An 18312-nucleotide genomic window follows, 5' to 3' on the forward strand; every position below is an offset into this window, starting at 1 on the left:
TCACACATTCAATACACTTTTTGTTTGTGGAATAGTGTCCATCAACACGAGGTCGTCATGGTAACAGCGGTCATAGTCAGTAAGTCATTGTGCGTTGAGTTTGAAGATTACGCCTGATAACTGGTGTGATATGTAACTATACTGAGGAAAAACACGTCAGTGCAAAATGTTGTAAGCAAAAGTTAAAGCTAAAGTCTTTAATGAGGAAACCTGCGCTGACGAGCCGAAGCAGGTCGGATCTGCGGGCGGAGCGACGAGTCCACCAGCCGTCACAGCTTTCCTGAGAACGCCTCCAGATCGAAGGCCGTGTCCAGTAAACGCTGCAGCTCCGTCAGGTGAGTCTGTTTGTTCCCAGTGGCCGGAGCTGCCGCAGGCCCACGACCAGCGTACCTACAAACACACACGGCCATGAGCGCACACGCTTAAACTCACAGCACAGACACTCGGTGAAATCATTTTCCTGGTGCTATCAAACTCACCAGACGGGGCGGGTACGGTTCATGGTGGTGCGGATGCGAGGCCTGACGTAGTCGAAGTAGCCCTGGTTCTTGTGCTCCTCCTGACACCACACCACATCAGCGTTTGGATAACGATCAGATTCTGCTTTCACCAGGTCGAACGGGAACGGCGAGAGCTGAAAGAGAAGGAAATCTGACGTTCGGAGTGCTCTAAAGTTTTTGAGTGGACTTCACTTCCAAAATGCTCCTTGCACACTTTCCTGCTCACACTTCGACCTCGCTGCATCAACTCCCTGCCGTTACCTGTTCGATGCGGACAACCGCCACGGAGTCGTCCATCCCTCTGTTCTTGCGCTCTCGGGTCAGTTCATAGTAGATCTTGCCAGTGCAGAAAATGATTCTCTTCACCTTCTCTGGGCTGGCAGCTGCAGGCCCGTCGTCTGGGATTACACGTTTGAAGTGGGTCCCTGCAGGATGACAAACGCAAAACTCTCAATAACACACAGAGAGAGACGACCATATGTTTCAGGTGAGAAGAGGTCTTGTGTCAGTGCTCACCTGGCAGCATGTCATCAAAGCTGGACTTGGCCTCGGGGTGTCGCAACAGTGACTTTGGAGTAAACACTATCAGCTGGAGGCAAAGAGATAAAGAGAGAGCACAGCAGAGGTTCAGTGACCTGAACCACCTTATCTTGTGTGTTGAGTCACCTTCTCTGCCCTCCGTCACGTTGCGGCACTTACAGGCTTCCTGAAGGGCTGCAGGATCTGCCGGCGGAGGACGTGGAAGTAGTTTGCGGGATTGGAGCAGTTGACAACGATCCAGTTACAGTCGTACAGCTGACGCACTGCGAAGTCTTCTGACGGTTTCTGACAAGACATGACGAGATGAAACTGAGCAAAAACGCAAAAAAAAAATAATGCATTTGTATTCCTTTATGAGTGTTTCTGACACAAACTCACCGGGAAGACATCCGGGTCATCGTTGCACATCTGTAGAAACCTCTCAGGTCGGGCAGACGAGTGCTCTGGACCCTGAGAGGAGGAGGAAACAAAAGAAAAACAGCCTCTATCATCGTTACAGCATCATGACATTATGATCAGATAATCAGAGATAAATCCAGAATGTGGCGGATCAGGTTCCTCAGTTCCTACCATCCCCTCCATGCCGTGAGGAAGCAGCAGCACGATGCCGTTCTGTCGGACCCACTTGGCCTGACCTGAGCTGATGAACTGGTCGATGATGCACTGGGCGGTGTTGTGGAAATCTCCGAACTGGGCCTCCCACAGAACCAGCGCGTTGGGACTGGCCATGGCAAAGCCTAATTCAAAACCTGTACGCAGGAGAGGATGAGAGCAGAGCAGGTTCAGTGATAAGAAAAGGGACGACAGAGAACGTTTTTGAAGAGACACCTGAGTGTTTCAGACGTCACCTAGCACTCCGTATTCAGACAGAGAGCTGTTGCAGACGGTGTAAGGAGCCTGATTGGGGGAGATGTGGTTCATCGGGATGCAGATCCTCTTATCGACATTCTGGTCGTGAAGAACATGGTGTCGATGGCTGTGAAGCAAAACAGACAAAAAAAAAACTGAATTTCTGCTTTCTAACTCTTCTCCTGCACACTCTGGTCAAGTTGCTGTTGAGTTACAACATCTTAGAGATCCCCTGACATGCTGCCTCCAGTCATGGCTGTCGCCGGCGGGGAAGCATTATTAAAATGTAACAGTTTGTGTACCTGAATGTGCCTCTCTCCGCATCCTGTCCGCTGAGGCGTACATGGATCCCGTCTTTCAGCAGAGAACCGAAGGCCATGTATTCCCCCAGAGCCCAGTCGCACACTCGCTGACTCACCATGTTTCCTCGGCCCTTCAGGATACGACTCAAACCTAGAACATGGACACGGAGCAGAAACAGGGATAATAAAGAGATTAACAGCATGCTGAGAGGATCATAGTTCAAACAGTGGTAGAGGGGACTGCTGTACCTCCGTGTATAGTGAAGTCCTCCAGCGGGACGGAGGCGGCAATGTTTCCAATATGGCCGAGCTCTTCCTCACTGATTCCAGTGGAGGGGCAGCTCAGAGATTTGGGCTGTCCTTCCAGAGTGAAAAAACCTACAGACACACACATAAACATCAGTTCAGTTCCATGGATGCAGGAAATCTCCCAACTTTGCACAGTAATATAACATATATGATCCTCCCACCAGGCCATGGAGAGTCCAGCCAGTGCTTGATGTGAAGGATCTTCTCATCTTTGGAGCGAGTGTAAGCTTCTTCACAGATTTTGTCATACTGAGTGATTTCCTCCTGAAAGAGACGGATGTGAGTTTAATTTTCATGTAAATAATTAACAAGAAAATGCTACATGCTAACAAAAGCACTTTTCTTTGGTTGTTTTTCTTTGTCTTTCCAATTTTTACAAATGTTTTTTTTTTTTCACATATATCTACAACTTCACCTCATACTCATGTGCTGTGACGACTCCCTCAGCGATGACTTTCTCAGCAAACTTTTGCAGGACACCTTTCTGCTTCTTGATCTGCTTGTACATCAGCGGCTGCGTGAACATCGGCTCGTCCATCTCGTTATGGCCGTTACGCCTGTAGCACACCTGACCGCGAAGAGGAAAGAGTTGAGACGTGAGAGAGCTCGCTTGATGACACGATTAAGGGAAGAGCCATGTCTACTTCTGCTACGCTTCATCATCCATTTGATGCATTCATAAGGAACATACGTCGAGTGATTAGATTTTTTCCCCCCGGACTTTAAGAGCGACTTTTCAGAGGAGGAATCCACTCATTTGCATTCAGACACTGTTGGGTAACGCTTTGTACAAACTATCTCTTCTCAAACATTACCCAGCCCTCTGTTTTTAAACGGCCAGACGGGGTTTTCTTCTCTTGTATGTTTCCCGTAAATCCTCCGTGTCCCCATCGGCACGCCGTCTCTCTGAATTAAACAAGGACGTTTTTGTGCGACTGAGATAAAATTAGTTGCTCAACTTCCTCGACCTGTCAGGCAGCGCTCTTCAGTTTCGAGGAACGCTGGAGCTGTTGCAATAAATGTCAGTAGATGATTAAAATGTCCTGGTAATCTACAACTTTTCTCTTTAAAGAACTACTTTATTCGTCCTGCCTGGGATCCACCTTAAACATTCCCCAACTATCATTTCAGCAGAGGCGGCACTCTGAATATTACCTATGTAGTTAAAGAGTCATGGAGAACACCTCCTGTACACTTACCAGGTCTATGACCACGTCTTTATGGAAAGTGTTCCTCCACTCGGCGGCGACCTTACAGACGTACATCACAGCCTCTGGGTCATCAGCGTTCACGTGAAAGATGGGAGCGTTGACGACCCGTGCGACATCAGTAGGATAAGGAGATGATCGAGCCATCCTGGGATCTGTGGTGAAACCGATCTGCGTGGCGGAGAACATTATATCAATAAAAACAAAATAAAGTGATGATGGGGGGGAAATGAGGATCTTGGATTGCTGTTTTCATGATGGCAAACAGAACTTGTTCTTGCCAGCTCTCCTAAACATGTGTACCTGGTTGTTGACCACCACATGTATGGTGCCGTGTGTGGTGTAGGACGGCAGGTCAGACAGATGGAACGTCTCGTACACGATGCCCTGTCCTGCGAATGCAGCGTCACCGTGAAGCAGAATAGACATCACCTGTAAAGTCATGTAATCATCTTGTTACAGACATGTTACGGACACCAGTAAATGTTTATGTTTCTGTAAAAACCTGACTCAGCGTACCCTCTTGCCCTCCGTGTCTCCACAGTAGAACTGCTCGGCTTTGGTCTTCCCCTGCACCACCGGGTCCACTGCTTCCAGGTGGGACGGGTTCGCCATAAGTGACAGCGTGATCAACCTGTCGCTGACTCGGTTCATCCTCTTGTGATACATCCCCAAGTGATACTTCACATCACCAGAGCCCTGAGAGCAGCACAACAGGAGAGCGTTAAAGAAGCACATTCACGCAGATATTGCAATTTCCATGGAAAAGCTACAACGAGGTATAAGTCAAAATTCTAAACTTATCAACAGATTTAGTGGCAGTGACACAATCAGTGCTTTCTGCCTTGAAACTACTGATTGCTACTGAAATATCTTCAATCAAAATTTGCTCTCTGTCTCAGCAGTTAATCTCCAAACCTCATCTGCAGCCTCGAGTTTAGAGTCGAACTGGCAGAAGATTTGGTCCAACTCCTTCCGGATCACGTTAGCCAGCACATTCAGCCTGCCTCTGACGATGAAGACAGACGCACGGAGGAACATTCAGGTTCACAGTAGATAATTCATCTTATATTAGGTGAATAAACACTGCCTTGACACAGGCTGCAACAACCAATCAAAAAAGAAAACCAACAAACCAACAACACTTGACAAAATTGGCACACGATGCTTGATAAAATGTCCCTGATGAGAACACAGTTCACAGAATAGATTAAGAGAGATCTGCCCTGAACTGGACGCTAGATTTTAAAATGTAAAAATGGCGCTGAACTTCTGTCGATTGATCACTAAACACTGTTCACCTGTGAGACATCCCCATGATCACACTCTCCACTCCGCTCAGACTGGACATGTCGATGATGGTCTTGAGGGCCGGGATGAGCGATTCGCAGCCTTCCAGACCGAATCGTTTCTCTGAAGACCACTTCCTCTGGAGAAACTCCTCGAACCTGTGAACAGGTGGTGGTGCTGCTGCTTCATCTTGTGGCTCAGAATAACTGCCCCCACCCCCCTACCCCCGAGACTCCCCCTGCAGCAGCTTTGCATGCTTGTGCGGTTAATTACTGAGGTGTGTTGAGGAATGTGAAGAAACACAGACAGACCTTGTGGATCGAATCATTCTGGCCAGAAGAGTCCTCTTCTCCTCCAGACTGAACTGCATGACTCCGGGTGTCTCAAACTTTTGTCTGATCCACTGGCACTGCTCCACGTCGTTAATGAACATAAACTCCACGCCGATGTGCTGACAGTAGGCCATCTAGAAGAGAGAGGGAGAGGTCAGGATACCCTAAATAGAGTGTCCAATCTTAGGTATTGATTTTCCCGTTAAACTGCGAAAATGCGTCGAGCTGTCATCCACAAGAAATGAAAATAAAAGTTACAGATGTGAATTTAAGACCCTGAATTTTATTTACCATCATCATCCTCCTTACACTGCCTCACAGCATGTTTTGAAATTGATTTTAAGATAATTTTAATTACTTTCGTGGCCTTTCTTATCTTTTTTCCTGGTTTTGAAGTAATTTGGTTTGTTTACAAAACCTAGCAGGTCCCTCTATCTGTGATTACTTAATGTCCTAATTACTTTCTTTTAGAAGTTCCTGATGTTCCTCTCTTTTTATGCCCCTAAACTGTGGAATATCCTGCATTTTAATATTCAAATAGCAAACTTGAATCTTTTTATTCTAGGGTTGATTTGAGGCAGTCCCACAGCTCTGAAGTCTCTGATTATGGATTTCTTTCCGTAGCTGTCATAATCTTTATTTTTATGACACCATGCAGTAATCAAACATTTTACTTACACTTAATTGTTCGTATTAATATCTTATTTACCTCCAGGCGGCGTATAATCTCTCTGAGCGGCAAAGCGCTCTCATTGCCTCCGATGAAAGTGGTGGTGGGAAGCCTGAACACTTTATCCAGGTCGGATTCAGCAAGCCCATAAAAACCTGTTGTGAAGACAGTGACATGAGGGGAGAAACCCGCCAAACAAGCACAGACAAGTAGAAAAATCAGGTCAACGTTGGGGTGGGAGATGAGGGGGAAAGACACAGAGACAGCACAAGGAGAAATAACAGAAGGGGAAAAGAAAACACCACTGAATTCAAGATTTCCCAGAATTTGTGATCCCTGCTGCTTTATTTTTATCTTCGCTGTTTTTAACTCTGAGCAGCTGTCTAATCTGGAAGATTACATTTAGTCTAAAAAGCTACAGTCAGACTTCTGACGGGAATAGAAATAGCATTTTACATCCCCTTTCAGCTTTAATCTGCCATCCTTTTATTCAGAAGCTTTGAGAGAGCCGGCGCTGCAAATAACAATTTCAAGTATTCAATAAATACAATACAACTACGCTGTTCTAGCATTTTCGTAATGCGTTATTTAAACGTTTCCTGGAGAGAACAATGTCATTTGGAATCTTATATACAGAAAATACAAAGATCTGTTATTTCAGTTATTTAGTCAGAGTTTAATTAGTTAATAGTTAATTGTTTGTGGTAGACATATGTCATATTCACAGATGTTTATTACCCTGCTATGCACTGACAGAAAGTAACTGGACTACATTAATTAGAATTATACATCTCCATTTTCCATGTAATTAATACCAAATGATATAGTCAATTCAAGAATATTAAACATGAATTTCTCAGAATGTAAAACTCCTTCTCTCCTTATCGGTATCACAGACGGCAAGAAGATAATTCTCACAACTGAGAGGTCAGCCCTGATGAATGTTTTGCAGTTTTACCATGAAAAACAACTTCTATGATTAATCTATAATACAGTCGTCCAATCAATTTCCTGTTGACTAACTTTGCAAAAACTATTGGTGAAATTAAAGTGACCTGGGCAGCGATTGACGGGTCGGCTGCCAATGAACTTTTCTTACAAATAGCACCAAACTAATTGATCAGCTCTAATTTAGTACATTTTCTGACTTTCTTTGGCTTCATGAGATTATTAACGAAACTTTCACTGGACTTTGCTCACACCAGGAATTCTTGTATTGAGCCGATCTCTCTTTGTAATAAACTTCACCGTACGTTCCCGTATGTATGTAAAGCAGCTGATGTGTTTAAGCTGAGAGCAAACTACAAAAAACAAACAGGACAGAGCTGCTAAGTGGGACTGGTTAGTGAAACTGAATGTAAATTCTGAGGAGGAGCCGTCGGCGACATCATAGGCCAGCTTGTGTTTATCTAAAGCATGTGATGTTCTGGTTGCACCAAACAGAGATAAGAGTATGGAACAGGGGAGGGGTTGCATCTACGACTGTGTTTTTACGTCTGTCAGCAAATTTGCACAGGGCACTGTGCTGAGGACAGGGCGTTTTAAATCCAATATGCCAGAGTCAGCTCTCTGCCTTACATAAGGGATCTTTAGACTTTCCTCCCCCTTCTGTAAACCGCCATGCACGTTTAAGAAAGCAGCACAGAAACTTGTTTACTTTGATGCTTCAAAGTAGAGGCAGAATGATCCTCCCAACACAGTAATCAAGTAGTGTCTGCCTGCAATCTAATCAAAGTAACACTTTAATGAAGCAGGCACAGATAAGCCTGGATTAGTCCTGTTTGACCTGACTGGCTTCTGGGCAAAGGTTAGGAGGAGCTGACACACACACACACACACACACACACACACACACACACACACACACACCTCTTTTCCAAGCAGCACCACCCAACATACTGAGTTAGCGTTGAAAGGATAGGAAAGCCACATAGGGGAGACCAGGACGGCTACAACACTATCACCTCCTGGTTAAAAAGCTCATGATAAAACACAGGAAACTGGTTTTATATTGAACCTCACCACCAACACCACAGAAAAGCAGCCTTTTACAGCTTTCAACATCAATGTGCAGTCCACCACTGGGATGTAGGTCAGAGGTTATTCCCCACAAACAGAGCAAACCTGAAGTTGTGGTTGCACCTCCGGCAGTCAGTTTGCACAGACGTTCTTTATAATGAGATAACTCTGGAGGCATGGAGAGACAAAAACACACACTGTAGGCTAAGTATCACACACAGCTTCTCATTTATTCTTTTGCGGCTGATCTGGACCCCGACGCTGATCTATTGTTCGACCTGTGTGAAACCTCAGCGCCACCGGGACAAAGCAGAACACGGTGAAACCGAACAATAACACTATTAACTGTGGAAACATCCTATTACAGCTCATGACAATCACCTGTTATTTAACTCAGAGGCCCAACCTTTTCATTAGGTACAATGACAGTTTGCTGCGAGCATGCACAGCGCACCGCAGCAAACACACACACTTTCAATTTATTCTAACTTTCTGCACTACTGTGGCAAAACTGACAAGTTCATGTTTAGTTACCACAGTAATGACGATGATAAAACATGTTTTCAAACTGAAGCCAAACTAAAGATGTAGGTGCAGCACTCATGCAATTTAAGGGACCAGTTAAACTGAATGAATGTAAAATCAATGTGGCGAGCATTAAAATTTAATTACTTTTACCGGATTTAATGGTTGCTGTTCATCCCCAGTGGACGACTTCAGTAAGTTTTGTCTTAAAGTTTTTAGGGTGTTATCAATTTATCTTCTGCTCTTGCTTTTATCCAAACCAAATATGGTTATAATTAGAGATGCACGCTTGAAGCAATTTCTTTAAGTGATAGTTGGCTGCCTTAATAATCAATTATCAGTTAATCATAATAACGTATGACATATTTTGTACGTTGTCACTGACATGATTGGTGTGCGATGCAAAATCAGAGCTGGCTACATTAAGAGGTAAAAGAAAATATTAAGTAGACGCCAAGTTACTTGAAAGTTAAACTGAATAACACTAAATAACGACTGTTTTCACCCCCTAACTGCCCACCACACATTTACACTGAGTCTGCCCTGAATCAAATCAGAAAAAAAACAGCCATAAAGCTTGTCATCTTATCTTGTTTCCTCAGAAACTACAATCCTATGCAGGATGAGCTGAGAAGAAGGAAATTATACATATGCAAGACAAAGCACAAAATTAGGACATTAATAAATAACAAAGAGGTCAAATATATTCAGATATAAATCAAAATAAGAGTCTACAGCCCTGTCTCCTGTTCAGACCTGGTATCAACATCATTATATATTATATATTATATTAACATATTATATCATCAACATTATATTTTCAGATCTCAAATGCATCCTCAATGCGTTTCAGGAGCGTTCAAGCCAGAACCTAAAAGCTGTCTTCTTTTAATTGGATCAATCAGGATCTTTGTTGATATCAGGTCTGAACAGGGCCTGCGAGGTTGTACTCTGATTAAAACACCTTGAGGTTTGCAAGCACCAAAAGTGACATCATTGTGCCCCTTCTTTGTTTGTTGTATGCCCCCTGGCGTTTCAGAGAATACCTCAACAATTCTTCAAATTCTCACTGTGCATGTTCGTAGCCCACAACTATCTGTGTATCACATGGACAAAGAACTGAACAAAAACTGAAAGAAAAGAAGAAAAAGACACCTACTTAAAGGTGGGGGAGGGGACAAATCTAAGAGATCAGGTGTCTAAGGACAAAAGGGATCCAAAAGCATGATGACAGGAAGATGGACAGGCAGGGACAGAGTGGAGAATATTGGAAAAGCAGGTTTAAATTTTATCTTACCAACGTTCTGGAAACCAATGGTACACGGGGCGTCGTCGAAGTCTACACAGCTGATGTTCAGTGGGTCCAACTTTGCTATATGATGACCTCGCACCTACACACGGGGCGACACAGCTCAATGTGTGTGTAACAGGTCAGACTTTGTCAACAGGTGATTAGCGCCTGTCTGGCCCTTGCAAACCGCTGACCACTTCCTGAAAGATTTCCTAACATACGTCCACATGTTAGCAAGAATCCTGGACACAGATGAAGGTCAAATATTGTAAAATAACCGCTAACAATTAAATAAGGCTGTAATAGCCTCCAGTGATGTCACTCAGTGGCTAAATTGCATTGTGGGTAATGTAAGGACTAATGTTTGACTCACCATGGACAGTTCAAAAACAAATGATCAGAAAAGATACAGCAGAACCAGATATATCACTTTTTTTAATCCACACACTTTTCTTCCTTTTTCAAAACCTGCTGCCTACATTACCCACGATGCAATTTAGCCACCAAGTGACATCACTGGAGGCAGTTTATCAGATTACATGCAGCTTCCTCTGTAGCCACAAAGGGTTTTAAACTACTTTTTCACATACACAGTAAAACTCCCCAAGATCTGTAAATTGGCCGAGTACCCCTTTAATGTATCTACAAGATAAAAACTATTAGTATATTCATTAAATTGGACCATATACTTTTATTATAATGTCACCAAACTCAGATTTAAAGCTGCATTATGTAAGAATTTGCCAGCAGAATTCATATTCCCAACAGATGGCAGCAGCACATCAGTGGAGTAGCTGCTAACTGCCTCTAACTGTATTCTGTTCATCCATCCATGGCTCTATAGCTAGTGTTAGCTTGTTAGCTTGTTAGCTCAGTTAGCGCTGCAGCTATCCAGACTACCATGGGTGTGTCGATGATTACACTGCTAGCACATGACCTAGCTTTGGACCACTTGGTGAAAGCGGGTTTCTGGCTAGCTAGTTAGAATGCTAACTCACGCATATCTGCAAAATTATGCATCAAGATTTTGACATAACATCAAAACTTCTATTTCTTCACATTCTGTTGTTAATTGTACCTTTTGTACATTTTTTGTAAAGTAAAATTTGTACATATTATTACTTTAATGGATTATTTGGACCATAACCAGAATGACATTCTTTCAACATCAACAGGTTGAAAACATCTTTAACTTGACAATCTATCTTCTCCTACCTTTAAACTGCAAAGACAATCTATTGGCTATTGTCTGTCTGTTCTCTCTTATCATTTGTGTATGATGTCTTGTCTTGTCTTGATAAACGTCATCATGACACACAATCAATGTCATTGTCAGGGACATAGTGTGCTGATAATATAAATATAAAACCCTTTACTAATGTGGCAGCAAACAATTTCCATGTGACAGCTCAGGTGTGCTTGTGGTTTACCTGGTAGGCTCGTATGAGTGATTGTACCGCTAGATGATCCTCCACCAGCTTCTCCACATTGGGCTGAGCCCCCACCAGTGTCTGGAAACTGGCCAGTCCCTGAGGAGTCCCATTGAGAGGTGGAGGGCTCTGATAGGCCGCTCCAGGCGGCGCCCCAGAATTAGCATTACGGAAAAATATATCCCAGGACTGCAGGAAGAGAATGACAGGAGACAAATCAATCATAATAAACAAACAAATATTATTACTAATTATTTACTATATAGGGCTTATTTTAGATACATCACAATGCAAGATATATAATACAGCTGCGACAAAATAAAATATCACAGTGTTGTGAATAAATATGTCGATATTGATACTCTAGGGATGACACGACATGTTAGGATACATTGACTGAAATAAAAAAAAACAGGAAACAACTAAACAGAAAGTCCAAATCATGATACATTAGGACACACTTCCTGCAAACCAGTCTGACCAGCTGGTATGACTAAAGGAAAAGTCACAGGATAAGAAACGTCACTGGGATGCCTCCTCTATGGGCCATGAATGTATAAACAGTGTTTGACCTTGGATCTAAGTTTTTTAACCAGAAGCGAGTTACTGGCTTACTGTTGTGAGGATGACAAATAAAGGAAGCTCCTTCACATCCGCCTCTGTACTGAAATATCAGCTTTCAGGTTGAGCGTGACATAATGTTTTTACCACAACACACAGTTACACTTAAGGACAGTAGAATGACACACCACCACACACCGGATGTACTGTCACAAAAAGTCCATACACACTGATCACACCCAGGCTTTACACTGTCAGTGGATTCAAATGAGTGTGTTCAGTTATTCATACATCTGTTCCCTTTTTTACACACACTGCTCGTTTAAACTTTTTTATGATCTACAATGAGAAAGTTTGTGTCTAGGGTTTCTAAGTTAATCCACCTTATGATGTTTATCAGCCTACTGACTGTAAATCTCGAGTTGTTCTACTTGGCTAACCAAAAGGGTGTAGTGTAGTTAAAGTTTGAGATAATCTTGGCAGCTCGGCTTTTTCTCCGCCTTTTTAGTAATTTGGGAGATTTGTTTGTAAATGCAGGTCTTAATTATGAGGCTGAATTCAAAAGAGCTATTCAGCGTTGTTTAGACAGCAGAAAGGAATTACAAGAATTAGGGCATGTGTGACTCGGGCAGAGTTATTGCTGGTATGGAGTCAGTAATTTCAGTCATCCTCTGGTTGCTGAGAAACCTAATTTGTTTCTTTACGGTAGTGACTTTGAGCCCTGAAGTCTTGCTGTTAAAAGAGTGATGGTGACACTGGGTCAGAGTCATCATGAGCTGTGCTGTATGATTTTTGGTTTCACAACAATAGACTATCACTTCTCAGTTGAAAGCCAGTGTTACGAATCCTGGTGAAACATGGCCTAGTAAACATCTAATCAACGTTTTCAAACAGCATTTTTGATTTTTGAACCAGTGTTGAAGGGTTTTTTTCACAGTTGACAGTTGCCATTTTTTAAATATTGATAAATGCACACTGCCTTCAGGATATTATTAATCCGCTGCAGGAGATCATGACAAGAGACTCTGCAAACATGTTTGTAAGATAATCATAACAATATGATGCATTTTCCATCCCAGCCGTCTGTTTTTCACTTGTATCAGCTGTCATAAAGAACACGCTGAAACACCACAGGATTATTCATTAGCCAGTTCTCTGAAAAACTATCCACCGCCTTATCAAAATCCAGATCCTGACCAGATCAATACATGCTTTCAGTTAATCAATTATTCACTTTTCTGATGGCCATGTGGGATTTCCTCCCTGGGATACCGAACATTTCCACTAGTTACTTTTGTAATTTGAGCAGTTAAAAAAACAAACACTCAGTTATCTTGGTTTGTTTTGTAAATCCCACATGTACAATCACACTTCTTGGAAACCTGACAACATTACAAGTAGTACAAACAATAGTTAAGGATAATCTGGCATTTGTTGTTTGGACATCTCAGCTGTTCGACTCTCAGGCAGGGAAACTCGGGAGCACTCGTTCAAATCCTTCCTCGAAACTAACTTTTACCTCCTGGCTCACTCTCAACCAACTGTAATGTTTTATATTTGTTTTTGATCATCTCATTTCATCTGGTAATGCTTTAACCTTGCTTTACTGTGACACACTTTATAACACTTTCTGCAAAAACTGCGAGATAAATTGTTATTATCACGTTACAATTAGCAGATGTTCCAGTCATAAGAATTTGGGTTACTAGCATCTACTGTGGTATCAGCAGCCGTTCTTGTTTCACTATCATTTGCTGTATTAGTGAAAAAGTCCCATAAAAACTGAATGTCTGCACTAGTCGTTAGGTGATCCGTTCCTGACTGGCTTTCTAGGTTTAGAGATGTGTGATAAAAGTCCATATTCCAAAGTTCAGCAAAAGCTAATATGAGACTTCAGCTGTCTGGGTTGGACTAATCGAGAGACTATCTTCAAAGCTTTGTTCTTTTAAGTACAAAGTTCCCTCTTTATTTATATGGACATTGCATCTTATCTGAGCCATTTTAGAGGGATAGTCACACACAGAGTTAATTTTGTACAAAAAGGTGTGTGAATTATGGACAAGTGAGGAAATATGTTTGGTTTTTTTGTGTTATTTTTGTGTGAACTGACCTTTAACTGACCTTTAACAATAGGTTTGAACTAGACATTTTCTTGTCAGATTGAGGAACTGTTTACCCTTTACATCCTCAATCTATTATTAAGCCTAAAATGTACTTGGCAGTTTGGCCACTTAGACTCTAATGAGGACTCATGAACCTGTCGTACTACTATGCAGTTTCTTCTTTTGGGCCTCTCATGGCTATGAGATGACATGAAACACGATAAGAGAGAAGGGGGATGACAATCAATTAAGATATCTGCATAACCAACTAACTCAGTGAGTTGTTTCAGTGTCGCCGAAATCTTAAGAAAATTGTTGGAAATACTCTGAGGACGATCCAGGGGCACTGAAATATCAGTTGTAAGGATAAATTGTGATAGACTTCTCTCTTGAAAGATTGTCTCAATGCAGAAAATTCAATGAGATGAAGTTAACAATCCAGTTGTTGACATTATGATCGCCTGTAATTGTTCTATACAACTGAACCAACTGGTTTGCGGAACTTAAAAGGTATAGACATCTTCCTGGTGTTTATGTTCCGAGCGAGGCTACTTCTTGTTTTAGTGAAGATAGCTGAGCATGAGAAAAATAATGGAGGTAAATTCATGTTTATTTTAATTATGGATCATTATGAATAGGCTACTTAAAAAGTAGCAAGTAGTCACAGACTGAGAAAAATCAATCATGTGTAGAAATCTTAATTCTGACACACCAAATTGCATCAATCATCATTCTGTAAACACATTATAGCTGTTTGAATCGGAGCAGAATCAAAATCGGGCGTACCAAAACATTTTAAAATACCTTTTCCCGCTTAAACCAGCTTTGCTCAAGACCTTACAAGGTGAAATAACTGATTCAACTTTTTTTTTTGGTGAGAGAACACTGACAGTTCCAACTGTCGCAACACTTTCCTGTCATTCACCCCATCTTCTCCTGCTTGCTGCCGTCTGTTTGCACCTTTTACCTACTAAATTTTGGACGGGTTTCTGTTTGAGTGTCGTGCGCTCGTTTTTTATTTTTTCAGGCCCCTCAGGAAGAAGGTAAGAGGGCACTCAGAGTAAAGGGAACACACTCAGTTCAAAAGGTTTGGAAGTGAAGGCACGCGCCTTTAGGTGGATCATCATGGCTGCTTATCTCTGAAATAACATTGATGGCAGTGAATGGCAAGCGACAAATCAGTTTTGATTCCGTTTGAATTTTTCCATGATTTACTTATATGATGATTGTCAATTTAGAAGATAATGTTTCAAATTGAGCAAGTCGCATTCTGTCATAAAACTATTTAAATATTAGTGAAAATAATTATAAAGACTACACAGCCAACAGTCGTCACATAAGTGAATTCGTGCTCACAGACGAGCCGGTTTTCTCCGCTCACATAACTACAGCTGTCATTTTGTCCAGACTTGTTGTAATTTTCTCCTTTTTAAAAATATTGTTCTGTGCCAAAGTGACGGCCATGTTGTAGTAGTTTTGCGCAAAACTACACCGAAAAAGGCATCGTGGGAGACACCAGAAGGAACTTCACCTTGTAGCACTGAACCTGTTTTGTGTATGTGTATAAGCAAGGACAATTCAAGTTGAGGTGACAACAAATAGACTACCTTGTGCACATTCCTGGGATTCTCCAGCCATGCATAGTACATCTCCTCCACATAGTTAGAACTGGTGCCATTAAGAAAAGGTTCTGCAGCCACAGATGTGTTCTGGCGCCTCACAGGCTGAAACGTCCTTAAGCCCCCTTCGATCGCCAACAGTCTGGGCTGTGCTAGGGTCTGGGCTGTCTGTGCAGCCGTTAAAGGCCGAAGCCTTGCAACTGTAGTCCTTAAGCGGTGCATAGCTGCGAATAAGCCACAGCTCCTCTCCTACTTTCCCTTCCTTGAAGAAGAAGAAGAAGAAGAAGAAGAAGAATGCAGTAACACGGTCCTGGACAAAAACCCTCCAGGCTTCTCAGCAGCTGCCCCCCTCGCTCCTCCTGTCTGGTTGAACTGGTGAGGCTGGCTTCCTCTGCACAGTTCCTGCTCCTCTGCTGACTGTTCACTGAGTCCTGTTGCGTGAAAAAGCAAACACTGTTGATCGGAAACACTCTGATTCATCATCTGTGTGTGTGTGTGTGTTATGTGTGTTACTCTCAAAACACTGGTTCAATTATTGTATCTAATATTCAGGTTTCTGATGCAGCATCCAATCTGAAAAGTAGCTAGTAACTGAAGTTAACAAGAAAAAAGTACAACGTATGCTTCCAAAATGTAAAGTGAAAGTATAAATTAGCAGCAACTGGACATAGTCAAGTAAAGTACAAGTACCTCAAAATTGTACAGTGCAGTATTTGAGTAAATGTACTTAGATTCCATCACTGTCTGTAAATGTATTTGGTCAGTACTCCCAGATCAACCTATAAACTCAGTACTGTAGATCCCAAATATAACTAAACCATCATTAGAGAGCTCATAAACATACAGTCTGGGTACAATACACCTTAAACATAACTATACACATAGTTTCACGTGCTTTTTGTTGACTTTAAATCATTTCCCGTAAAGTTTAACCTCAATAACAAACACTCCATGTGCATCTTCACCGAAACATTAACGCTACTCCCCCTTAAAACCGAGTATCAACCGATAAATAACATGTTTTACGGACATGACACTCGTATGTTTCCCTTCAGTGTCGGTCTGAACGTCCCAACAACATCAGCACAACGTCAAACAAACCGTCAACCGTCCGCACTCGAGCGCACACAAACTGCTGTTTTTAAAAAACAAACAAACGGTAGCGTCACGTGCAGACTCCGCTCAACGTTCGATCAGTTAGCTTAAACTTTAGCCAAACTTCATGTTTTCCCACTTAGTTACCTTTTTTTTTTTTTATCCCCCGCAGTCCTCTACTGTGCGGTTCCTCCCGTGCGGTACTGTGCGGTGAACAACGAGCAGACTCAGCACCGCCCTGAGCTTGAACGCGAGCTGGATGCGGTGTGTGTGTGTGTGTGTGTGTGTGTATGAGCTGCGGCGGGAGGGCTGGCCGGTGGTGTCGCGCGCTCGGGGTACTGTCTACTCATTCCGGTGCTGATCTGCGTGACGCCGTGTGGTGACGTCAGCGCAGAGAACTGTGTGGTTGCATCAGGAAAAAAAAAAAAAAAAAAAAAAATGAAAGTAGGAAGTGAAACTGTGCATTTAAAAAACATTTATTTAAAAAAGATAATTTATTTTAACCTCTCACTTTAAATTATTATGTTTATGACGCATTAATGAGGTTTTAATAAAGAAAAGTCAACAACAGTGTTGAATAAGTCCATTAAAGTAAAGATGCTGCGATAAAATATGACTTTGGCAGACATAAAAGTCACCCATACGAAAAATACTTCAGTAAATTCTCAAAGTATCTGACATTACTTACTTTTTTTTTAATTTTACATAGATCAATAAAATCTGTTTATTTTTCTTAATTTTCCTTCTTTTAAATCACAAAGTACAATCTTGAGGGAAACTCATGAGATACGCAGTTACATTTAATCCGGTGTGGAGTTCAAACACGACCTTAGCGTCCCATAATCCCTCTAATCCTGGATCAAGGTGGGGAAAGTAACTGATATTAAATGTGCTTTAAAGGTGCACTCTGTAGTTTTGGGTCAGAAATGTTATTCAGAGGAGAAAAATCTTATTTACTGATTATTTTTTATGCCTTTACAAAGTAAATAAACGAACTGTCGAACTGACCTTAAAGGACAACACAATTTCATACTGTTGTACTTTGTTTATATGTGGCGGACCCTGCCACTTTTCTAGCTTTGAACAGTGTCCTGGAACATTATTTTCCTCTGAGAGCAGCCTGTTTACTCACTTATGGAAAACAATAAAACATTTTCTGAGTTTGTATTATGACCTTTTGTTGGTTCTTTATATCACTGTTGGGTTATTGGATCAAAACAAACATTTTTTTCTGCCCATCAGTACTTGATAAATCAACCCACACATTGAACCCACGTTGGGCCACATTACACTCAGTGCTTTTTATTGTGCACCACCTCATTTTTATTGTTTCATCAGCTCAGAGGAAAGTAATATTTTATGACATCGTTAGGTAAACAGATAAAGTGTCCAGCTGGATCAAACTCAAATACCTTTGTACTGTAAATGTGAAATGATTCACTGTGTCTGATCTCCTGGACTTGATGATTTGTCACCTGTATACTTTTATAGCTGGTACATTTATATTCTCTGGTTCAGAGCCAGATGTTCTTCACCAGTGGTGCTACAGAACAGAGCCGTAATGTCAACCTTTGTGCCGACGCTGCTTATGTAAAGAAGTTAACAAAACTTCCTGTCCTCACATCAGAACTTCTTTGAGTGATTCATACAAGTCAGAAAAGTCAAATGTA

General features: G+C 42.0%; 1 protein-coding gene across 2 annotated transcripts; it reads right to left on the reverse strand.

Annotated features, from left to right (window-relative positions):
* Positions 1 to 167: 167 nt before the first annotated feature.
* On the reverse strand, positions 168 to 16984 carry ogdhb (oxoglutarate dehydrogenase b). 2 transcript variants are annotated; one of them, XM_037118380.1, is made up of 23 exons: positions 16790 to 16984; positions 15536 to 15978; positions 11266 to 11454; positions 9842 to 9935; positions 6040 to 6155; positions 5310 to 5464; positions 5010 to 5156; positions 4627 to 4717; positions 4228 to 4407; positions 4012 to 4140; positions 3700 to 3879; positions 2916 to 3068; positions 2662 to 2764; positions 2441 to 2569; positions 2192 to 2342; positions 1889 to 2016; positions 1611 to 1789; positions 1419 to 1490; positions 1200 to 1325; positions 1017 to 1089; positions 762 to 925; positions 480 to 634; positions 168 to 390 (listed from the first exon to the last, which is right to left on the reverse strand). In XM_037118380.1, exons 2-23 carry the CDS (start codon positions 15767 to 15769, stop codon positions 270 to 272), a joined length of 3069 nt encoding a protein of 1022 aa, XP_036974275.1. In that variant the 5' UTR covers positions 15770 to 15978; positions 16790 to 16984; the 3' UTR covers positions 168 to 269. The 2 variants fall into 2 exon arrangements, with proteins under 2 accessions (XP_036974275.1, XP_036974276.1); XM_037118381.1 differs by lacking the exon at positions 16790 to 16984 and adding an exon at positions 16578 to 16593.
* Positions 16985 to 18312: the final 1328 nt, after the last annotated feature.

This window comes from Acanthopagrus latus, chromosome 12 (assembly GCF_904848185.1).
Source record: "Acanthopagrus latus isolate v.2019 chromosome 12, fAcaLat1.1, whole genome shotgun sequence".
NCBI lineage: Eukaryota > Metazoa > Chordata > Actinopteri > Spariformes > Sparidae > Acanthopagrus > Acanthopagrus latus.

Coding starts and splice junctions, on each gene's coding strand:
- ogdhb (XM_037118380.1), bottom strand. CDS start 15,769: ATGCACCGCTTAAGGACTACAGTTGCAAGGCTTCGGCCTTTAACGGCT. Junction 2,343..2,440: donor GGACTTCACTATACACGGAG/GTACAGCAGTCC, acceptor TCCATGTTCTAG/GTTTGAGTCGTATCCTGAAG. Junction 391..479: donor AACCGTACCCGCCCCGTCTG/GTGAGTTTGATA, acceptor GTGTGTTTGTAG/GTACGCTGGTCGTGGGCCTG.